This window comes from Syngnathus scovelli, chromosome 5 (genome assembly GCF_024217435.2).
Source record: "Syngnathus scovelli strain Florida chromosome 5, RoL_Ssco_1.2, whole genome shotgun sequence".
Classification (NCBI taxonomy): domain Eukaryota; kingdom Metazoa; phylum Chordata; class Actinopteri; order Syngnathiformes; family Syngnathidae; genus Syngnathus; species Syngnathus scovelli.
The window spans coordinates 5683208-5707675 of NC_090851.1; the positions used below are offsets into that span (position 1 = coordinate 5683208).

The 24468-nt window shown below is 39.6% G+C and overlaps 4 protein-coding genes across 6 annotated transcripts; 3 read left to right on the forward strand and 1 right to left on the reverse strand.

Moving 5' to 3' along the window:
* Positions 1–5833: 5833 nt before the first annotated feature.
* gtf2e2 (general transcription factor IIE, polypeptide 2, beta) lies at positions 5834–11373 on the forward strand. Its single transcript, XM_049719713.2, has 8 exons — positions 5834–6059; positions 6721–6901; positions 9351–9433; positions 9583–9690; positions 9812–9994; positions 10090–10183; positions 10419–10534; positions 10803–11373. Exons 2-8 carry the CDS (start codon positions 6742–6744, stop codon positions 10920–10922), a joined length of 864 nt encoding a protein of 287 aa, XP_049575670.1. The 5' UTR covers positions 5834–6059; positions 6721–6741; the 3' UTR covers positions 10923–11373.
* dctn6 (dynactin subunit 6) lies at positions 11126–13141 on the reverse strand. The gene is made up of 7 exons (XM_049719714.1): positions 13098–13141; positions 12847–12911; positions 12646–12751; positions 12312–12397; positions 12159–12206; positions 11938–12080; positions 11126–11858 (listed from the first exon to the last, which is right to left on the reverse strand). The coding sequence occupies exons 1-7, from the start codon at positions 13124–13126 to the stop codon at positions 11772–11774; spliced, it is 564 nt and encodes a 187-aa protein (XP_049575671.1). The 5' UTR covers positions 13127–13141; the 3' UTR covers positions 11126–11771.
* A 133-nt stretch (positions 13142–13274) lies between these two features.
* hgsnat (heparan-alpha-glucosaminide N-acetyltransferase) lies at positions 13275–19557 on the forward strand. Of its 2 annotated transcripts, none has more exons than XM_049719709.2 (18): positions 13275–13742; positions 14537–14655; positions 14718–14854; positions 15244–15359; positions 15441–15510; positions 15601–15670; positions 15787–15890; positions 16071–16147; positions 16244–16274; positions 16357–16517; positions 16589–16704; positions 16784–16905; positions 17049–17175; positions 17258–17344; positions 17599–17676; positions 17990–18060; positions 18135–18247; positions 18370–19557. In XM_049719709.2, exons 1-18 carry the CDS (start codon positions 13571–13573, stop codon positions 18549–18551), a joined length of 1953 nt encoding a protein of 650 aa, XP_049575666.1. In that variant the 5' UTR covers positions 13275–13570; the 3' UTR covers positions 18552–19557. The 2 variants fall into 2 exon arrangements, with proteins under 2 accessions (XP_049575666.1, XP_049575667.1); XM_049719710.2 differs by lacking the exon at positions 13275–13742 and adding an exon at positions 13776–14272.
* A 684-nt stretch (positions 19558–20241) lies between these two features.
* On the forward strand, positions 20242–24443 carry LOC125968537 (recombining binding protein suppressor of hairless). Of its 2 annotated transcripts, none has more exons than XM_049719711.2 (11): positions 20242–20501; positions 20965–21003; positions 21194–21289; positions 21355–21520; positions 21669–21843; positions 21927–22064; positions 22195–22307; positions 22770–22910; positions 23121–23276; positions 23363–23466; positions 23576–24443. In XM_049719711.2, the coding sequence occupies exons 1-11, from the start codon at positions 20482–20484 to the stop codon at positions 23925–23927; spliced, it is 1500 nt and encodes a 499-aa protein (XP_049575668.1). In that variant the 5' UTR covers positions 20242–20481; the 3' UTR covers positions 23928–24443. The 2 variants fall into 2 exon arrangements, with proteins under 2 accessions (XP_049575668.1, XP_049575669.1); XM_049719712.1 differs by lacking the exon at positions 20242–20501 and adding an exon at positions 20508–20674.
* Positions 24444–24468: the final 25 nt, after the last annotated feature.

Here is a 24468-nt window from a genome sequence, read left to right on the forward strand (position 1 = left end):
AAAATCTTCAAGTTGATAATGAACTATTACAAGAAATAGAAATTAAGAATAAATTATGATGATTTACTTCTCAAGCAATATAAAGATTTATTTGTGCTTTCAACTGTTACCAATCATAATTTTAACAGAAATAAAACAAAAATAATGTGATATTTTTAATGTATAATAAAAAAATATTATTATCACCAGCAACCTTATTTAAAACATAATTCTTAAGGGTGAAATACAGCATTGTGCATCATTTCTGTTGTTGCCTTTCCAAAGAAAATTTAACTTTCATGAACTGCACTCTGCACTCTCCCTATTAAAGTTGTACTGATAGAATCGGGAATAGAATGCAGAGAAGAAACACTGGCCATAAGTGCACAGCCACACAGATGAATACACACTCCACATCACTGTGTCGATGTGTTTGAAGTGTTTAATGTTGCAGATTAACGTCACGCACACATGCGCACATGCACCCTGTATTGGCCCACAATATGGCCCCACTCCTCAGGAGTTGGCCCATCTGTGACATTTCGAAAGGGCAAGAGAAACATCACATGCACACACACATACATGCACACACACACCCGGTTTTGACCTCTGCGCCATCAGGTGTCAGCATGACAACCCCCCCCCCTCCCCCCATACAAAACCTCAATACCGAGATTAACATCAGCACCCGGGATTAAATGGCACCCATAGGGTTTGGAAACTCAAGAATCATTTTCACTAACCAGTTCGATAGTGACACAGCACCACATGGAGACACGTACAAATTTAACACTTAACACTTTTATACATTGCACACAGCGCATGCAAATGACAAAAAGCCTTGGTAACTGCTGATGAAGGCTACAAATGAAATTAGGAAATTAAGGAATTAAATGTGCTTTTTTTGTAGTAAATTTGATAAGATCTGACATAAATTTGACTTTTGAAACACCTTGCGGGAATGATACAACAATGGAGCCATTTTAGGTCTTACTTATTGTGTTCTAGCAATAGTAGCCAATTAGTAATAGCAATTAGCAATAGGAACCCTTGATCTAACAAAACAAATCCAAGTAATTCTATTGAGCAAAACTCCAGCTGCCAGATCGTTAAAACATGTATTTCCGTTTTTAAGTGCTCCAATTTATCATGAAGGATTTTTGCTGTCTGTGGTTGAGAGCATTGGAAGAATGAATGAATAAATAAATAAATAAATAAATAAATAAATAAATAAATAAATAAATACTATTTTAGCCTCTGGAAGTTGTTGATATCACACAAAATTTGCTCACACATCTCTACTTTTATTCTGGCTTTATGTTCAAGACGATCTCGTTTTTTTCCACTTCATATCTGTGCTTTCACTTGTATCCCAATTTTCTACCTTCAAGATACTCAAAATACTTCCATGCTGTCCAAATGTGCCTACTATAAGGACACTAACATGGCCACAGGGGTCAGGATTGAGCCTACAACCTTCAGGTTGGGCAACGATCCAAGCCGTCCCATAAACACCATAAGCATTTTGTTTGCCATTTTTCAAATTCAAACCTCCTCGGATACTCTGTCCGCTACAAAGAATGTGGAGAATACTCATGAAAAAGTATCTGTGCAATGAAACACTCCCAGCACTGCACTTAGTGCCTATGCTGTCTTACATAACGATGCCTCACCAGCCACCTCACACCTTGCCCTGGAATCCACAAGAGGCGTCACTTCCCCACTTCTAAATTGTCCAATTTAGCCAGAGCTCGCCACCTTTGGATTATGATAGCACATCAGGCCTTTTACGCCTACTCCATAAAACATGTCTCTTGTTGTGATCCGTTTTATTCTTATTGAGCGAATGAAACAGGGATGATACTCTGCTGCAGACAGGCAATGCTTTTACCCAGGAAGGTTAGAAGAGGAGTTGCTGCTCTGAGACCTGGGCCAGTTGAGCAGGTTGGCCTGTGTGGTTATTATTTTATTTTTTTTAAAACGCCTCTGTCCGTCTGTCTGAGTGGCTGCTGCTCCTCAGCGACCTGTGTGACTCACTTGCTTTTCTGCAGCTGATTGTAATGCTGTGCTACTGCCACCCAATGGACATTGAAATTACAGTACACTCAACAATATGTATGTACAAGAGAATAGGAATGGGTCACATTTTCCCCAGAACTAAAATAAAACCAATAAGACTCAAAACAAGAAGCATTTTATGTAATGTATAGAGATGAGTTAGACTACACTGGTAGCTGTAAAGAGCAATGCAATGTTTATTTAATGAGTTACCACCAATTATCAATACCGCTGTATCCCCTTTCTTTCTTTCTTTCTTTCTTTCTTTCTTTCTTTCTTTCTTTCTTTCTTTCTTTCTTTCTTTCTATCTATCTATCTATCTATCTATCTATCTATCTATCTATCTATCTATCTATCCATCTATCTGCGTCCACCCAAGTTTGTATTCTGTATTCATTTGGTAGAGGAATCTATAATGACCTCCTCGTTTCCGGTTGCGGGTAAACAAAATACATCAGTGCAAAATAGTCTGAAAATCCAGTCAATAGGGGTGTGCGGACGATTCCCTGTTGTAAAATTACATTGACCTCATGCCCTAAGTGAGGTCCATAATGAGCACTTTTCCAAGTTTGTTTTGGATAAACCTCCACGGCCTGCATAGATTCCAAGGGCCCGTGTATTACCCATTGGATATATTTGGCATGAATTAAAACGCTGACTCTGAGCCAGCTCCAGCTCATCAGTCTCTGCAGCCCGGTTCCAAGGGAGACTATTACAGCTCACGGCTTGTGAGATATATTCATTAATAAGATATCGGCACCAGGCTCATTATTTGTATACAGCTTGCATAAAAAGCCTACACACCCATGTTCAAATGACATTTTATTGTGCTGAGAAGAAAATGAGACCAAAATCAATCATTTCAAATCAGTAATGTAACCTAAAAGCCTTTTTGAGAAGGGAATTGAACTAAACAGCTGAGATAATGGTGGCTGGGGATGGAGCTGTGATCGGAGAAAACAAACTGAAACGCACTGAAACATGTTAAATGGTAAGTATCGTACAGGATGGATGGATGGATGGATGGATGGATGGATGGATGGATGGATGGATGGACGGACGGACGGACGGACGGACGGACGGACGGACGGACGGACGGACGGACGGACGGACGGACGGACGGACGGACGGACGGACTATTATTGAGTATTTGTGGGCAGTCGTGTTTTTTTGTCCTTATCTACAAACCAGTTGATTTCCCTTCCAAAATTCACTTGTGATATTGAACTGTCAGTGAGGTGCTGACAGGTAACACACACACACATAGTACATATCCACATACACACACATTATTGAAAGTTGTTACTTTCACACTTCTTCTTCATGCAGAAATTCATTCGTTGACTGGAAAGGTGCCATAAGTGGAAGAAAAGCGACGGCGATTCTACGAAATTGTATTTTCAATTTGCAGCATTAAAAAGGTGGTATTTTTTGTGTCCCCAAATCCTCGGAGATGCCTCTGGTTGTCTTAAATTTTACGACCTCAATTCTTTCACTCTAGCGCGTCTGTCTCACAGTTTTAAGGTTCAGGGTGTTAATCAAGTGTTCAAAACTTCTTGTGTGATTTTTTTTTTTGAATGTTTTTTTTTCCCTTATTTAATCCAGTTCCTACCAACATTTAAAAAAGTACATTGTCCATTCAGTAGACGAGCGTGTGTGTAAATGGTTGCTGAGGACCAGAACAAAATGTAGCGATAATGGACTTGAGCCTGAAAACAAATGGGTGGAGGCTCCAGTTAGCACACAACACTAGGACAAGAGTAGCCTATAGAAAAGTGATGAATGGAACTTCCTAGGTATTTCCTATTATCGCTACCTTTAGTTCACACAAGCTACCTTCCGCCCTCATTCATTTCCACGTCAATACATAATGTGCTTGAATGTGCACAGGCTGCTCAAAAATGGCCCTATGGCAAATTGGAGCCTTGAAACACAAAGTGAACACTCAACCACCACAGGTGAATAAAGAGTACACGCTGACATAAAAAAATGAATTGAATTCACTCTCTGCTTTGGTTACCTCATCGCTGTAATTGGCAGCGCTTGTATCTTGACACGCTCAAGTTTTATGTGGCCCAAAAGTGACTGCAATAGAAATAATGAGGATCAGCTATCCAATGCAGAATAATTCATATTTGCCACTTCACAAGTCTTTGGATTCTCTGATGTCTAAATGATCTCCCTCATTCCTGCATGTCGTCCATGCAGTGACTTAACAGCGTTTCATTTATTATGAATTAGGCCCGAAATAGGCTGCATAGACTTAATCATTCTTGTGCACTCACTTCCTAGCCTGACCTGTCCAATAACATCAATTTGGAATTCTGGAGATGCTAATTAGGTCTCTGATCTACAAGATTGTGTGAAAGTTGGTGCAACATATGGAGGCTTGTCTAGCTCTTCTCATCTATTGGAACTTGTTTTTCAAGGACTGGACATAAAATAGTAGAAATCAGATTAAGTTTAGTTGCAAATTAATTCCTTATAATAATCACATCAATCATACCTGTGCCTCACATTGCTGAACTTTTAAACATTCATCTCGTGTGATGCCATTTTGTGCACTCATAAAATAATAAAAACAAAAAATATCCATGGATATTTTCATTCTGAAGCAGCACAATTCCAGATTTTTTTTTAAGCCCCTTTTCTCACTCTTTCCACTGCACTCTTTGGCTCATATTTCATTTTCTGCTGCTTAAACATGCTCAGCTCTCTATTTGCTTTGAGTGACTTAGATAGTCGGTGGCCTCGTCTCACCTGTTCGCCCACCTCATTACCCAGCAGCACATTTGGCAGTCAGCAAACTTGCAGCTCCATCTTGCTGCACTGATGCACTCAGTCTGGAGAGTGGAAGTTATGGCTTGTTGGCTCTCGGTGTCAGTGCATGCAAGGTGGCGACATATTTATTGATCAACGTGTAGAAAGGATTATAGTCAGTGTCATGGATAAAGATGCAATACAGGCACTTGCATACAAATCCTTAGGGAAGTTATGGCCTTTTTGTCACACCGGTGGTCTAAGTGCTGATATATTGCAGTGCTGCAGTCACTTGCAAAAACATTAGGTACGACTCGATAGGTGATACAAAAAAGATGAATAGAAAAGATTGAATTTTGTTATTCAGTGATGTGAAACATGGATGTTATTCAGTGGCGTACATTGAGGTTCATGGCTGGTGAAGCACCAATATTAAAGCCAAATTCAAAGCATTTTAACTTGAAGATCAAGCCTGTTTCCTATTTAAATGTGTCAAAGAATGTTCTTGTAATTTTTGTGTGCTATTCTTTTGTTTTCTCTGCTTTGCTTTTGAATGGCGTTATCTATCGTGCCTTTAGATGTTATTTGTGTGAAGCTAATTGAATTGACTTGTGTATGAAATTTGCTGTAAATAAAACTGCCGTGCCTTCTCTTGGCTAAAATGGAAAACCATTTTCATCTCTCAGTATTTATTTATTTATTTATTTATTTATTTGCTTTTGTTTACTGTTAACTTGCACTTTATTATTGAGGTAAACAGTCAACTTTGTGTAAAACTGAAAAGTGGACCCACCGAAATGCAATATTAGCTTTATGTACCCACTTTAAATGTACTGTACCGTACGAAAATTCAATTTAAAATACATATCTATAGTCAGATGTTGTGTTTTCATGCACTGTAAAATTTGTTGGTCCATGAAAACGAGTGGAAACCTCGCAAAATAAATCAAATCAATACATAAACATTGCACACATTGGCACGGCAGTACACATCCACAGCCAGTAAAAGGCGCTAATGCGACAAAACTTGTGAACCCGTTACATTTAAATCACATCAGAAGAAGAAGCGGGGCAAGTGAGACGGAAGCGCTGTAAACGCACATAATTGATCACGTTTAGGAAGTTATTGCGTAAAGTCGAACAAACGTTTCATTGGGGACGAAAGGCGCCGTAGCAAATTGCTGTTTTAGTTTAACAGGACGACTTTTACGGTCGTCCTCCTGGACTAAACCCCGGAGAGCAACAGTAGTAGTGTCTGTCTGGTAAGCACACTATTCTGCTAACTAAACAATACAGATATTATCCTTTGCTTACATAATGCCTTGATACTTGATTATTTGCTAATCGTTCATAAAAGAGACCCTTTTCTCGATGGTTTAAATGACACGACGATCGCTAAATTCAACACGCATCTGCAGCTACATTCAAACAAGCTAATGTCAATAAACCTCAGATTGCAAACGTACTGCTTGTTATGTCTTAGCTCAAATATTGCAGTGGAATGCATATATATATATATTTAAACCTTGGGTTAACTTAATTTGTCGCTTATATTATTGGATTGTCTTTGTTTATTTTATGTTTACGATGATGTTTGCACGCAGTCCTTTTCCAAAGTAACTACTCCAGTGTCAATGTGATTACCCAAAAGCATTTCATGGTATTAAATGTTTTGATGCTCAGCGTTTTATATGATCTTTTAAGTAGTATGGATTTTATTGATTAATATGCTAGTTTCATACACGTTTATAAGATTAATAGTAGTTCTACTAATCTCTACAATTGTAATATTTTCAAATTACTGTCTCAGTAGTGAGCTATTTTTTTTAACAAACATGGTTACTCATGAGGGCTTGCTAATGAGCTCATGTGAAAATGTGTATGTATGAATAATATGAATGCATTTCACTTTGTTCCTTTCAGGTATTTGGACAGTTGTTCAGAATGGATCCTGCTCTACTGAGGGACAGGGAGCTGTTCAAGAAGAGAGCTTTGTCCACACCAGTTGTAGAGAAGAGACCAGCTACATCAGACTCTGGATCACACAAGAAGAAGAAGCCCAAAACAGAAAAGGAGGGCTCATCAGGGTCTAAACAGATTGCTGGTGAGTGATACTTCCGATCTGTCTGATAACTATTTGAATTAAGTTAGCACGTGCCTGTCGTCCAAGTGTCTGAGAGAAAGTACATTTGTTGCATTTGTCAAAAAATATCTGTTTGTATCTCAAAAAAAAAAAAATCCACAGAAAGGTGCCAAACAATTATTTTTTAAAACTATTGATACGCTGAATATAGGCATTTCAGGATTGTGAGTGCGTAAGAAATTGAGACAACCTTTTCAGTGAATATTTTCCTTTATCTTTTTATTGTCCCATTTAATTCATCTTGACTTCAGCATCTTCTTAACTTTTTTTTGACTGTTCCTTAAGTTGTTAGCTCTGTTTTTCTGTTCAGTCCGCCAATTCCGTGCCGCTTCTATACCACCTCTGTGAGCGGTTCTGGTTCATTGCAGACGCTGGTCGTCACGTTGCTGCAATTGCCCGACTCCACCTCCTGTTGTTCCTGTAGTTGTTGTTGCGGCTCGTGCTCGTGCTGGTTTTGGTGTTGCGTTCTTTCTTTGGCAAAGCAGCCACAGTCCAGTAACTCATAGAGCACAGCCAAGGTCGCCAGGGATAGCACGGTTAAAATGAACAGCAGTATGATAACAAAGCAGGCCACGTTCCAGCCATTGTACGCGGAAACTTGGGAGAGAGGAACGGTTTCTGGATGATCATTAGTAGTGTTTGCTGTTGTGATGTTGAACATGATTCCTGGTTGGAAATAAAATAAATTCAAAGTTATTACCTTACTCACTAAATTTCCTTGGATGGATGTGGATTAGAGATCAATCTAGTTGAGATTGAATCAACAGTGCCAGTATGTTCATGTAAACGAGTATACTCTGCCATGAGGAACAAGCTTAGACATCACAAATAACAAGAGTGATGTCGGAGATGCACGCCACGTGGTGGTATTTTTGGACTGAAAATCATACACTCACAATCTGTAAAAAGGGGGTCAACCATTCTGCAGAAAAAATACATTTATTCAAATAAAGGATCGTCTGTTAGAAAACTACAAGCTGCAGAAACAGAGGAAGAGAATTCCCTACCCTCGGGGTCAGAATATTTTAGTCATCCCTCGCATTAGCAACAGGCCATTTGTTATTTTAGCCAATTCAAAAAGGATAAATTATGCTTAGAAAATAATATATTAAAAAAAAAAAAAAACACAGCTTTGACAATCATGAAATTTTGTTGTCTGAGATCGCTATTTAGATCCCAAAACTATATCGGCTGTCAAAATAGTATCTGAAAGTAGGATGTATGTCGGAGATTGCTATTTAGATCCCAAAACTATGTCAGCTGACAAAATAGTATTATCTGAAAATAGTATGTACTTTAGCCAGGGAAACCTATAAAATACTACATTACCAAGACAGTGCATCCATCAACCTTAAGTGAGCCCCACCCCAGTCCTCCTATAGGACCAGCTCGCCAGACACACACTCAGCGGTCTGTTGTTGATTTGTCAGCGAGGGTTTCAGTTTCCACACGAGTGCTCGTTAATGCTAGTGAAGCGTAACCAAATGGATTCATGTTTATTTTATAGCATGCATGTTCCATCTTGGCCTAAATGTATGTTTGCATCCATCTTTGCTAGTACATTATGTACTAAAAATTTACTCTGGATATTGAAAGATGCATCAGGAAACCTCTGCTGTTGCATCGTCTGAGCACAGCCTGCATTCCTTGTGTTCATCTTAAAAAAATAACAAGAAAATGAGGAAACCCACCTGATAATGAGGTCTTGCGAGGACGCAAGTCAATAGATGCTCTCGCTTCCTTTTGCCGCCCCACCTATGTCCTCCCCTCCGCTCCCTCCCTCCCTTTGCGTTCACTCCTCCTCGGCGTTGGCGTGCAGCATCGACCGCCACTCCTCGCAGAGCCTCATGGCTGAGAAAGTCTCCTCTCAGTCATTGGCCCTTTCCCCCCGGCTCCATCTTCGATCCATTTGTTACTCGGCCTGTCACAATTCCAGCGGGTTGCCCACAGAGAAGCTCAGCAGTCGTCGTTGCTCCCGCCCACTCTGTTAATCATTCATGATTCGGAGCAGCTCTCTGCTCTGATTGGGACGTCTCTGCAGTCTCCATGGACTGTGTTTTCTCATTGGACTCCCGGCATATAATGGGACGAGGGTTAGGGTGATTTGTTTTGCATGCTTTACAGCTTCTCAAGTAACTTAACACACACAATACATTATTATATTAATGAGTGTCATATATGTTCTTCAGAAAGCAAATTCGTTTCGACTGCTGGTTGCCATCAAATAGTTATTCCTACTTTGCTTCAATTTCCTGGATTATTCAACATATTGTTTAATCATCCATTTTTCATGTTAGGGATATTGGTTGTCATTTTTGTCTTAATTGTTGTCACTCCTGTTACTACCTTTTAGATTGTAGTTGTTAATACTGTATGGTGTTTTGATTAATGTCATTTAATTTGTTTTCAGAATCCAGTAATGGCGGTTTCAACATTAAGACCAGCTCCGGCTATAAGTTTGGTTGTCTTGCAAAAATAGTCAATTACATGAAGGTAAGGTTTACATTTGGTTTACACGCCAAATTGTGAATTCAATTTGTGAATGATTCCACATGAAACACACATCTGCAATTAGGGTCTTTGTACATTTTGCTACTTGAATTCATCATTAAACTGCGCCCTGATATGTTCTGGTTACACAGACAAGACATCAGAATGGCGACACACACTTCCTGACTTTAGAGGAAATTCTGGATGAGACCAAACTTCTTGACATCAGCCTAAAACAAAAGCAGTGGCTTATGACCGAGGTCTGTATACGCCAATTCTCCAAAATATTCTCATTTAACACTGCGTTCTTTGCTGATTTCTGCAAATGAAAATACTGTTCCTGCTGAATTTTGAATGCTATGCATTTTCTCCTCACTCCAGGCATTGGTCAGTAATCCAAAAATTGAGGTCCGGGATGGCACGTATGGCTTCAAGCCCAAGTACAATCTGAAGGACAAAAAAGCTTTATTGAGGCTGCTGGACAAACATGATCAGCTGGGCTTGGGAGGAGTACTGCTGGATGAAGTGGAGGAGGGGCTGCCAAACTCTGCTAAGGCCATCAAGGTAACTCCAATCAAACATTCCTCTTATTTTGATCAGTCGCTCTAACAGCAAATTGCATCATTAATTGACTACTACTCTCAAATAATTGTTTTCAGGCTTTGGGGGATCAGATCACATTTGTGACAAGACCAGATAAGAAGAAGATTTTGTTCTACAATGATAAACACTGTCAATTTCTGATGGATGAAGGTCCGTGTCCACTCATCTTTTTCTGTTTATTTAGGCAGTGACATTTTGTAAACCCAACAGAAGAGTTTTCAATGTAGTTTTCTCTCATTTGCCCCCCCCCCCCCCCCCCCAATCAATTATACTGTAAATATGAACCTATAATAAACATTTCAATCCATTTGATCAGGGCTTCATGTTAATCATTGTAAGATACTTGATTGATTTGGCTAAAATTTAGTTTTCTGTTTGATGGTAGAATTTCAGAAACTATGGAGGAGTGTTCCAGTGGATTCCATGGATGAAGAGAAGATTGAAGAGTATTTGAAAAGGCAAGGCATCACCTCAATGCAGGAATCGGGGCCAAAGAAAGTGGTCAGTATCCAACTGGTTTCGAATCAATTTGAGTTACAAATAGCTAGGAGGTCAATCTTAAGTTTTGTACACAAAATTGTTGGACACATTTTTCGAGGAGCCACAATCGAATCAGCTTGAAGCTCAGAAAGATGAATTCCTTTGAGTCCATCTGCCTCGAAAGCTCCTCTCTACTCAAGCTTCGATTGCCTCTCATATTTCAGTGGAAATGAATGAGCCGCAAACATCACTGCCAAACCCGCCCTCACTGTTTTGTTGTTTCCCGCAGTTACCAGTTCAAAAGAGGAAGAAGCAAGCTGGTCAGCGAAAGAGACACTTCAAGACCCACAACAACCATTTGGCAGGGGTACTGGAGGACTATGCAGATGGTGTGCCGGTTAAAAAGTGAAATTAAACACTTGGAAGATGGACGGCTTAAATACTGTATTATCTGAGTTTGCTCCTTGTGAATAGTGACTACTTTGTGGTATCCATTTTAGAAATTGAGCCAAAAAGACATTTGAGGACAGGATATCAATTACCTAAGATCTTTTCAGAGAAAACCATCATTGAAGGGGCTAACGCCACTTTACAAACAGAACCAGGCTGAAATGAGTGTAAATAGTTTTTTTTCTTAATGACACTTAAACACAAAAGTGTGTACAGTATACGGAAGAAGATATTTTCAGAAATGCTTCTTAAGTTCAATTTCTCTTCTGATAAGTCACGCACCCTTTTCATAAAAAGTGCAGAAGAAAGATTGTGTTGCACGTCACAGAGATGTCATCAGTTGATATTTCAAGTGTTTTACTTTGCAGGGCCATTCCATCCTGCTTTTAATAAAAATACTGTCAAACAAACTCCTTAGACATGTCTTTCTAAAGTTTTCTAAATTTCTTGTAATTTTGCATTTTTATTTTTGTAGAATAAATATGCAAGATGATACTACATTGGCAAACCTTCAATTGAAGGTTTATGGTGAGTAGAACACAATTACAAACAAAAGAAAAGATCTGGTAGCCATAATGAAAACTGCTCTAATGTAATACAAAACATGAGTGCAAAATTGAACGTATTTAATTTATCAGATCATATTAGTTAGTTAGCACAGTGGCATAAAGGTGTTGTGGTTAGTAGAAAATACCAGTAAGGAAAAAGTACTGATGAAAATAAAGTTGTTGTTTTTTTACATTGACTTATCTTATCTTGAGCTACTTCGTATTTTGCTATTCACAATTCCAACTTGAACTATGATTGCTTAACTATGGCTGACTTTTATGGTTTTCTTCAAGTGATGGTAGTTGGGCAAAATCTTCATTAAGAAATCGAGCTGAAGTGTTTGAGGCTGTAACACAATAGAGAAGAAATATTTATGCAGAAGAATGATTTTTTTTCTGTTGTTTTAACAATTTACCAACACTTACCTGTGGTCTCTCAGTCTGCACCCGCCTCATACATCCAGAACCATAAATGACCGTGTTCTCGGGTATGACCTCACAGGTGTTCACCTGGCAGAAGGCCCCGATGATGCAGCCACTAGTTAGGATGACGTTCCTACCTACATCAGCTAGACAACATAGAGTAATTACTGCAAACTGGAATGAAAACAATTCTGCAAATTGCAATCAGTGGAAGTAAAACTGACCTTTTGATTCTATTACATTGTTATCTCCAATTTTAAGGGCTTGTGACACTGAAGAATCAGTTGAGGCAAATGTGGACTATTTGAACAGGTCAAAAACTACATAAATGTAAAAAAAAACATTCAGCGAGGTAATGATAGCATATAAAAGGATACAGCAGCCAACTTCAAATACATTGTTGATACCAATGGTCATCGTCTTTGGTTCCACTTCCACATCTGGTGTGATGTTTTCTGGGTAACTATTAAAATAGAAACGCACATAACATTTTAGTCCATGCAACACTGCAGCCAAACACTTCACTATAATTCATTTTTGACGTTTGCTATCAAATAGTTGTATTCATCCGTTCTATAACTCCTGAAAGAAAACAATGCATGCCATGAAGACATTAAAAAAAACGTTTGGGTAGATGATCTGTATTGAGTAGATGAAAAGTGATTGTAAACACAATTTTTGACATCAGTTGTCACTGACATCCATTGTCACCTGTTAATAATGACAGCTTGTTCCTCGATCAGGTTGCCTTCTCCAATCACAATGGGTCCTGCTTCTGCAATAATTCGTGCTTTTGGGTGGACCACTGTCCTTGGGCCTGAGTGTAAGCAAAATAAAGGATACAGTGCAGATGCTACATTGTTGACAACCGTGAAGTTGTGCTTGTAAGCTATTGAAAGCGAGGCATCCTACCTATAGTGACATCCCCCTTAATTTCACTTTCAACACACACCACAGCTCCTGCTGCAATCTTGACACTGAAAAAAAATGAACACATTGCAGATCCTGTCAATCTGGCTAATATTTTAGCACTGCTATTAAGCTAGTAGCCGCCCAACACAGCGTTCACTTCACGTCAACAATGCTAGAAATTTATCATTTGGTCAGTCCAGAGCACTATAAAAGCAATCCGATCGTCTTTTAGAGATGCGTGTTCATATTACCTTTTCTGAGCGTTTTGTTTATCTGCCATTGTAATAGATGGAATCAGAAGGGAGTCGCCTTGCTCGATACTCGACTGTAAAACAGTGCTCGATAATCGACTTGACGTCCTTACCGTTGAAGTTAATGGGCATGCGCAAATTCTTTTGGGTCGAGGCATGGAACAGATCCCGATCACACCTCTTGTATTGTTATTATTTTCAAACATAAACTCCAGTTTTCATGTTTGTTTGAAATTACTTAAATGGATAACTACATTTATATATGAACATAACGTGGTCACAAAAGCAATACGATGTCAATGTTTTCTCTATTACCTATTAACAGTGTTGTCATAATGAATAATTTACCAAAACTAACGTGCGTCAATATACAATAATAATGAAAGTTTGTTAGCGTTGCCAATGTACTTTGACCCTTCTCGCTTCCACTAATGCAAAAAACTGGATCAAGTCGGAAGTGAAATCTGTCTGCCATGGTAAAAGGGAACATAAACAAAAACATTGATGCAACATCAGTCACCGCGGCTGAAAAGGCGCAAGAGAGCAAGATGGCAAAATCCAAGAAATATAGCTCGATATATTATTCAATTATTGTCTTGCTAATCGCCATTTGTGTTTCATCGCTGAAAGCTGAATTGCCTTCCTGTAAGTATATGCCGCAAAGTAAACTCGCGTTACGATTTTCCTAGGTTAGCTCTCAAGCTAACAGCTAAATCACTGCACCTTCCACGTGTATTGAACATCCCCTTTCCCTTCTTGTGAGATAATTTTATTCATTTGAGTCCTATGTAGTTACTAAATATAATGCGTTTAGTTAAAATCAGTGTGATCACATCATCATTTGAAACCAATTTTAAACTGGCACCAAAAATGAGCGTCCAGCCAACCCTGCATCCACGCAAATCTTATAATTTGGCTTTCAGATTTTCAAAATTCCCTCTTGGGGGTATTTATCGGATTAAATGAACATGTGATTGTACAGCCGTCACAAAGCCAGCCCACTAGCTCACATGCTTCTTGAAGGCATTAACATTAACCGTGTCAAGGGTAAAGCGGTATGGATAATGGATGGATGGATCTCTCTTATTGCTCATTTCCACCCCAACATCAAATTCCACAACCGTCTCATTGGTTATATTAATATAATAATGCTGACAGGAAATCATTTTTATGAGGTAAGATGCAGTGCGTTTCTAGTTTAGTTTCTAATCCGTTTTAGCCATGACATCAAACGAGCCTTTCTCTGTTTTTTGCAATTGATTCTGCACGTTGTAATGTGATTCAAATCAGATGTGATTGATTTCATATCCTTGTTGCTGCAAAACGTGTGTGGGTGCGGTCAGATGCAAAGGAAAAAGATGGAACTTAATCATTGCATGCTTAGTAGACACAAACACAGACGCAAAGTGGATGTCATCTGCTTGTGGTTCTGTGTACAGCTGGATTATTTCAATCAAAACACCACCCAAACCTAAAAATGGATGAAGCATTTTTGACAGTCATCAATGAACTGGATACCGATGTGGAGGTGTCCTGGGTGTCACAGTGGTGCTATCAGGTAAATGTCATAATTCTCTCATGATGTGCATTTTTTAAAATCTTGCTTTTTGTGTGTATTAGTGTCTTTATCAACAGCTTGGGGTGATTCCTGCTGTCATAAATCCAGGTCAGCCAACCTCGGGAAAGTTCATCGTAAGCACACAGCATGGAATTACACTCCAAGTCAACAGCACCTCTGTCAACCTGGACGTCTGCTCGTAAGTTGAAGAAACCACAGTATTTGATGATAGTGGAACAGTAAAAACAATAGGGGAAAATGAGGAATATGAATAAAAAAGAATAATGTAAGTACCAATGTTGAAACTAGACCTGATTAAGTGAAGCGGGTCCAGATTTTACTGCAAAACAGGATATCTTGACTTTGTGAACCAGTTTCATTGTTACATACTTTAGTCTATTATTCCACTCCAAATCTGTCTACTTGTTTTTTTGCATTGTTCCAGAGTAGAGCTTTCTTGCTGGTTAAAGTATTTTTATTTTTTTAGAATCTTTGATAAGCGTTCTTCTTAAAACTAGTCGCCAATCAATTATTTCTGTTATCGCTGCATTATGTGATAATCAATTTTTTTTAATCTTTCATCTGCAGAGTTCCATTCCATTTTGGGGAGCAGGGCAACTACTCTCTATGGGTCAAAAATATAAATAACACTGCAGTCAACTGCTCCATAGTGACTAATACAATCCCAGTAAATAGTTACATACGTAAGTCCATCACACAAAATATATTGAAGTGTCATTTTACATATAGCTGCAATCTAAATCTCTGTTTTTCAATCCACGCAGCCATTTTGGTAGCATTCCTTGTCTTTGCCGGACTGGGATTATTGTATGTTTTGGGAAGAGCAATATTTGCGTAAGTCATGACATGATTTGAAATGATGTTCTAATTTAAATCATTTTGACTCTGTTAGACTTTGTAACCAAATATTTATTTTGTTAACAGACATGATTTAGTAAGGGGTATCGTCTTCAGAATTGGTGGCACCATGGAGACAGAGAGGCTGATCAACTCTGTGAGTATTTATTCACGCGCATGTGGGTATTACTTTCATTTTTGTAAGCACGTTGGCTGTTTGCATTGTAAAGTGTACTCAAATATAATGGATGCTCTGCTTATGTGTCTCTCCAGGAGCTGGGCTCCCCTGGAAGGATAGTGACGCCAATGACCGACAACATCCTTCCGCCCTCACCCAATCCTGGCAAGAGGCTGCGATCTCTAGACACATTCAGAGGGTAAGGCTTCTTTTGTTTCATGGAACCCTCTCAACTACTTTGTCAGTGGACTTGTTTGGTTTTGTGTCCAGTCTTGGAAAGTGCTTGGAAAAGGAGTATATATTTCTTTTCTTTTTTTAAAACCAGAGTTAGATTGTAACCAAATTATTGAGTCCTGCTGTCATGTTGATTACTTGACAGGATCTCCTTGACTATTATGGTATTTGTGAACTATGGAGGAGGACGATATTGGTTCTTCAAACATGAGAGCTGGAACGGTGAGGATGTTGTTCTGTTGACTTTCATCACAACAGATCTTAAACTATTTTTTTCTTATTTATAAAAGGGACTCTTTGTTCTTTGTATCATTCCAGGCCTAACTGTTGCAGATCTGGTCTTTCCTTGGTAAATGATCCATTGTCATGTCGGTTTTCTACAGTTCTTATTTACGGTTGTCATGATTTCTAGAGCTCACTTCTCTTTTCAGGTTTGTTTTTATTATGGGAACATCCATCGCACTTTCAATCAATTCCATGCTGCGCTCAGGCTTCAGCCGCACGTCACTGCTGAAGAAAGTAATGTGGAGGAGCCTACAGCTTTTCCTTATTGGCGTCCTGGTTATCAATCCCAACTACTGCCAGGGTTTTTGTGAGTATGAGCTTTTTGCTATTCACTTGGGTTCACTTCTGTTCTTGATATAATTCTACTCCACATTGCAGTGTCGTGGGACAACCTGCGGATCCCGGGTGTGCTCCAGCGCCTGGCCTGGTCATACTTTGTTGTAGCCTGCCTGGATCTGTTGGTGGCAAGGGCTCATCTTGACGTCCTACCAACGGTTAGACAATTAGAGCTATAAAGTTGTGCATTGTTAAGATGTATGTGGAGAAATATATGGCTTTGTCTTTTTTTCCCAGGATGGATGGTGGTCCTCTTGCATTGATGTATTGCTCTACTGGCCAGCCTGGATCTTTGTACTCATCCTAGAGATGATTTGGCTCTGCCTCACTTTTCTGCTTCCTGTACCTGGCTGCCCAACGTGAGTTAAAAATATTTTTTACCTGGTTGGTTTGTTACCAGTTCAACCCAGAACCTGTACAACCTGACAAGTCGGTTTTATATTCACAACTGCTTTCATATTGTTGTGAATTTGACTCTCCTGCTTCCTCTCTTTTGCAACAGTGGCTATCTTGGTCCAGGTGGGATTGGAGACATGGGCATGTATGCAAATTGTACTGGCGGAGCAGCTGGCTTTGTTGACCGCTGGCTTCTTGGAGAAAACCACATCTACCAGACGCCCTCAGTGAGGGTTAGTGAAGGACAAATACAATTGAGTATTCCATGGACACATGAAATATTGTTATTACAAACTTTGTTGTTTTCTACTGAAGGTCATTTATGCAGCTCACATGCCGTATGATCCCGAGGGGGTTCTTGGCAGCATCAACTCCATCGTTATTGCTTTTTTGGGGTTACAGGTAAATCTTTCTGTCTCCAAATGTTTATCTTAGACACTTATTGTGAGACCGCCGTTAGAGAACGAAACACCCACATTGGTCACTGACAAAAGTGGAATGCATAATAATTACAGCTACAGACGCAAACAAAGAAAATACTGTAACCAAATTATTTCAGTGACCGCTGGTGGGCTTTTCTTTCTTAGTGGAAGAGGAACTAACAAAAGAAGAACTACTGCAAAAGGTTTTAACCATTGTCCCTTCAACTTTCTCAGGCAGGAAAGATAATCTTACACTACAGAGATCTTCATTCAAGTATTATATCAAGATTTCTCATTTGGGGTTTCATTTTGGTGAGCACACTTTATCAACAAGTACTTTATTTTTTTTACACCTGCACAGTAATATGAGAGCCAATGATTTGGTAAATATTACACTACTGCAACGCATATTGCTAAATCAATACCACTGTGTCAGGGAGCCATATTGATCTGTCGGGAAGGTCACATTTATGTATTATATCATCCTAGCTTGTACAGTTCAAACTTATTTTATGCTTATTATAAGATTTATATCACATTGCCTTTTTTTTAAAAAAATTATTAAACAGCTGTGATGGGATACCAGTAGGACAATCTAATAAAATCATTTTTGTGTAAAACACAGGGCGTCATATCAGCTGTTCTCACCAAGTGTTCCACAAACCATGGCTTCATTCCTGTCAATAAGAATCTATGGTAATTATGACGTTCTACGGTTTCTCAAGATTTTTGCCAAAACACTTATAATAATGTATACCTTTTATTTCTAGGTCTCTGTCCTACGTGACAACACTCGCCTGCTTTGCCTTTGTACTGCTTGTTCTGATCTACTACACCGTCGATGTGAAAAAGTGGTGGTCTGGAGCTCCATTCTTTTACCCAGGTGAGCACTGCAAATACCAACTTCAGATTCCATTTAGGTGGACTTCAGCGATCCATAAAATACAAACCTCTGAATATACTCATTGAGGCGAATTTGCATTTTTTTTATTTGATTAAAACCAGGCATGAACTCCATCCTTGTGTATGTGGGCCATGAGGTATTTGAGGACTACTTCCCCTTCCGCTGGCGCATGGTCAACACTCAGTCCCATGTTGAGCACCTCACCCAGAACCTGGTGGCAGTTTCTTGTTGGGTTCTCATCTCCTACGTGCTGTACAGGAAAAAGATATTCTGGAAAATCTAAGAGGTTTGATGGATTCTTCTAAAATACTCGGAAAATGGAAGTTAAGGGACTTTAAATCACATCTGGGCTGGATTTCAAGATCTCTATGACTGTTCTGTTTTCATGATCTTAATGTTTTTGCTATTTTGCTCACATACGTAATGTATGACTGCACTGAATGACTTTTCACATAGCTTTCCTAGCAGCTGACTTGTGCTGGATATCTTGTGACTCAGGAAGAAGTGGGACCAAAATAGACATGTTGAGAATATGATGACGTTAAAGTTAATCCTTTTTTTTCTTCTTCTCAACACTAAGAACTAATTTTTAATTCCTCATTTTGCACAGCTCGCAAGTATGAAAGGAATCACATGTAGCTGTCCTTGCTCTTTGTAGGCCACTTGGACCTTGATATCCTTACCAAACATTAACCCTCACTTTTGATATTTTGCTTCCATGTAAAGCTGAAAACATTTGATCATATGGTAATGAACCAAGTGCTATTTCAGATCTCTGCATGCGATAAATACCTACATATTGCCAAAAAGTCAATTTTGTATAACAAGATCACCTTTTTTGTTGATGTTTTGTGTTTTATAGAAGTATGCAAGAATGTGCCTTTTTTGGCTCAGGTATTCAAAAACAGTTACAACAAAGTAAAGGAACTTTTGTGCTGCCTGACTTTCTCAGTGGCTTTTCGGTTACTCATAAAAAAATCCTTCTCTTGAAGTGATTCACTTTATTTTGCCTTGATGATCTTTTGCTGGATGTATTTGCCAGTATGTAGTTAAGACTTGATTCAGCGTGGCACCTTCCTCAATATTGCTTGGTCATACAAAATTCCAATTGCTGTCTGATTTTGTTTTGTTACCTATACTTTTCCTGTTAATACATTGCAAGAGTTTTATATGAGCAGTATATGTTGAATATGTTTAAATGTGGGTTTCAAAAATGGTTGCATGTTTGCAATGTATGTGTGCTTATAACGTACATCTGTATTTATATAATAAAGAGAAAGTAAACAGAACCTGCAGTTCCTTACATCATTACTTTGGTATGTAACAAGTGTTAATATGTATTTTTCGCATAAATCTGTTTCCTTTGGATATGTTTGATTTATTATATCTACCAACTGTCAATTTGCATAAAGGATGCTGGTCAGTTTTTGTGGAACATGTTTACTTTTAGTTTTAAATAACAAAATGTTATGTAAATAAAAAGTTTCAGATCCCATTATTGATGAACAAATGCTCAGTATTTCCTGTTAAATTGTTAAGAAAATAACCCATTTGGGCTTCTCATTTGAGTGCATGACGATATTCACATCTGACAGTTGTGCAATTTTATTATACAATTTGTCAATCCCACTTTATGCATGAAAAGTACTCTTGACTATTCTTACACCTCATTTGTGTCCTTTGCAATCTGTGCAGTAGTGTATAGTTTTCTTTGCACCAATTCTGAGACTTACAAGCAGAAATCTTAATTTATCTTGCATAGATGTTTGCCAATGAGCCGATGTGACATTTACCCGTCGTACAGAGTTACAACACGTCTCCATACTTGCTTCATTGCTCAACACAGCGTGGGAATGTAGACTGTAACGTCCTTGAGAGGAAAAAAACAGATGTGTGATTTTTTTTTGTGTGTTGATCTCGCGATAACACGACTCACTCCAATGGGTGTCTATTGTGAGAATTTTCCTGTTCACGCGCGACTTTACAACTTTCCCACGCCTGTTGTTTGGGCGCCTCGTCGTGGCTCCTGCCTCCCACACTTTCTCACCCTTTTGGTACCCTCCCGCTTTTGCCGAATTTGGACCAAACTCCTCCTTCTGCTTCTAGTTTGGTTCTGTTGGCCCTGGTGGTATGGTGATAGTGGGCTCGGTGTGGGGTGCCCTCAGGAGGGGTCTCGCGATTGTTCAGGGAGGGAGGGGGGCGTTTTGGGGAAAATGGCGCCCGTTGTTACCGGGTAAGTGGGGATAATATTGTGTAAATGTTTGCTTCCTTATTATCGGTGCTGCACTTTTTGTTTGGCGTGCGTTTGAGGAGGTTTTGTGACCCAGAGACGTGTTCAAACAAAGTTCCGGTGGCAGTACATTTGCTTTTGGACCTGCCGCAAATGGATACACACTGTCAAACTATGTGAGCTAGTTTCTGTCAATCCGCTTGGAATGTTTGCTTGCTTCTTTTGCTACTGCGAGACATAACTTAGATTGTGCATGCATGACTAAATATTGAGATTCGCTTCGTGGAAAAACAACAGTTTACTTATTAACATTAGCTAAAAGTAATTTATGCAACTTTTGCCATTCATCCCGACTCAATGCTTCGCCTCATAATACTTTTGCAAATGTGCATGTTTTCATGAATGTATTTTTACGTGCATTATAATTACCCTGCCAACATTCTCCCTGCGTTCTTTTATTTTGCAGGAAGTTTGGTGATGTGTGTCAACCTCAACGTTTAACGAGGTAAACAACACACGCACACACACACACACACACACACACACACACACACACACACACACACACACACACACACACACACACACACACACACACACACAACTAGTGTTATTGCGTTAGGGTGTGATGTAGGACGAAGCTCCATAATAATGAGCTGTTTGAGTGTACATATGTTAATGTGGTCTTTTTGCAGGGAGGCTATGAGACAGTACTTAAAGGAAAAGGACGATCAAACAGTCCTGATTCTGCATGCGAAAGTGGCACAAAAGTCGTACGGAAATGAGAAAAGGTGTGTGCATTTGTGGTTTCACAGAAAAAAACGTGTTTTATTTGAGCAATGTTGGGCGTTTTCAGGTTTTTCTGCCCTCCACCGTGCGTCTATTTGCTGGGCAGCGGCTGGAAGAAGAAGCTTGAGAAGATGCAGAAGGAGGGCTGCACAGAACAGGAGGCTCAGCCCTGCGCCTTCATCGGCATTGGTAACAGTGAAGTGGAGATGCAACAGCTCAACTTGGAGGGGAAGGTGAGAACACTGTTGAAAATATGAATGCAATATAAAGTACTGGTTCATCATTATGTAGCTAATGGGTGTACTTTTAGAGGGAAGTGGAACCAAAACAAACTTCATGTTGTGTTTCACTTCTACTTGCTCCTTCCGTTCCCTGGAACAGAACTTTTGCGCTGCTAAGACCTTGTACATCAGTGATTCAGACAAAAGGAAACACTTCATGCTGTCAGTGAAGATGCTATATGCCAATAGCGCGACTATTGGAGTCTTCCTCAGCAAGAGAATCAAAGTCATCTCCAAGCCTTCAAAGAAGAAGCAGTCATTGAAAAATGCAGACTGTGAGTATAGACATAAAACACCATACGTATGATATTTTTGGAATGAATTTCATAAAGGACCTATTTGCCTTTGTGTTTCACAGTGTGTATTGCGTCGGGAACAAAGGTAGCTTTATTTAACCGTCTGCGATCACAAACAGTCAGCACCAGATATCTTCATGTGGAGGGTGGAAACTTTCACGCTAGTTCCTTGCAGTGGGGGGCTTTCTACATCCACCTCTGTGAGTCCTACTGTACACTTTGAATTGTCAAGTTGTGTCTAGATCGCTTCCCTATCTCCACATGCTCTTTTTTTTTTTTTGATGTCATGATGTCACATATCATAATGATGCTTTTTCTCATTTTGTTCAGTGGACGATGACGAATCTGAAGGAGAGGAGTTTGCCGTGAGAGACGGTTACATTCATTACGGCCAGACGGTCAAGCTGGTGTGCTCTGTTACTGGCATGGCACTGCCCAGATTGGTATGCATGCATGTCACTTCACATAAACTCTATGAACAATGGAATTAGGTCACCTAGCCAACTTTCAGGAAGTCAAAATCATTGTGGAATGTGTCTGCCTGATCATTTCTGGCCATTCATTCATAAGAACATATCTGAGGTCACTCATAGACAGCCAGTCTCCTATGTCCAAATCAAGAAACAATCTACATTCTTCTGCATCAAAGTCTTCTGTGCGTTAATAGATGCTAGCATTGTCCAAAATATCCTTGTGAAATGAGAATCTAAGCACGAATGGGTCTCCAATTTCTAATTGAATTAATTCATTAAACAGGTGTCCCGAAAGTTCATCAGAGGTTACGAGGTTTACTGTAATGACGTTTGGCCATCTACTATTTAATGAGAGATGCGGTTTCTCTAATGCTCCTCTGATGTGCCTTGCTTCCTACTACTTCACATGTGCTTCACCCCATCATTTCTAAGGTCATACGCAAAGTGGATAAGCAAGCAGCATTGTGGGACGCAGACGACCCGGTGTCACAGCTCCACAAGTGCGCCTTCTACCTGAAAGACACAGAACGGATGTACCTCTGTCTCTCACAGGATAGAATCATTCAATATCAGGTAGGCAACTTAAGAAATGCACTTAATGGACTAATTCTAATTATGGCACTTCAGATGTAAGAGTGCTGTACGATTGTTCTATTTATTTTGTCTAGCTAAATTAGGTGAAAAAAAACTCTGTCTTGCTTAAATTGCTAACAATTTGGTAGCTAGGCTTAAGTAAATTTTATGTGTGATCTTAAACGTAAAATTATTATTTTTTTGCTTTAGGCTGCACCATGCATCAAGGAAGCAAACAAGGAGATCATTAACGATGGTGCCTGCTGGACCATCATCAGCACAGACAAGGCTGAGTATACATTCTATGAGGGCATGGGCCCCGTGACCACTCCAGTCACTCCTGTGCCTGTGGTGGAGAGCCTGCAGGTACACACACACACAATGGAGACTATGTGCTTTTTGTAGCCTTTAAAACATTTTTTTCCCCATTTTTTTCTTGCTGTGTCATTCAGTTAAATGGTGGAGGAGATGTGGCCATGTTAGAGTTGACTGGGCACAACTTTACCCCCAAATTAAGGGTGTGGTTTGCAGATGTGGAGGCGGATACCATGTATAGGTATGTGAGTTGTGATTTACACTACTCGAAAAAAAATTTATGATATCTGACATTTATCTTAAAGTTCAGGATGGACCTGTGTGACATTTGTTTGTGTGTGTGTTACAAGATGCGGCGAGAGCATCCTGTGTGTGGTGCCAGACATTTCGGCTTTCAGAGAAGGCTGGCGCTGGGTGAGGCAGCCGGTGCAAGTCCCGGTCACGCTGGTCCGTAACGACGGAATCATCTACGCCACCTCTCTCACCTTCACCTACACATCGGAACCAGGGCCGCGACCTCACTGCAGTGTTGCCGAGGCCATATTGAGGACGCACACCACCTCTTCATCAGCAGCATCCCAGACCTCTTCACCTTCACCTTCCTCTTCACTGAGCGCACTCGCAAATGGCCAGGTGGCTTACAGTAGTCGTGACTCAGGCATGTCGTCGGTGTCATCAGCCGTTTCCATGTTGTCATCGTGATCCTCATGTCGAGCGTGTTATTTTTGAAACACGCACAATGACTTTCTGAGGAGGACCTTAAGGAACACTTGATTGAAGAGCAAGTGTTTGGCGGTTTGTGGAAAAATGACTGGTTACCGCCATCTAGTGGAGTGGTTGGGACTTACATACACCACTGAGGCACTTGGAACTCAAGACAGGGGCATGTGCCTTTCAGTTCATTTAAAAACTGCAAAGGCTAAAATCACATTGTACAAAAGTGGTGATTTGTTGTGCGCAAGGAACTGTTGATGCACCAGTTTTTGTATAGAGAAGTACAAAAGATTGGACTATTGTTTGTATTCCTATTATGTTTTACAAGCTTTTGCTAAGGTACAGTTTACATACCATTCACATAGAAATTTAGAATCTATAGTTAAATGTTATTTTGATTGCATTATTTAGCAACATGAGCAGGACATTATATTAGAACCACCTCTCGTTACGATGCAGTCACTGCACATTATAAACAAGAATAAACATATTGTTACGTTGAAATTTCTGTGGCAATTAATTCAACCGA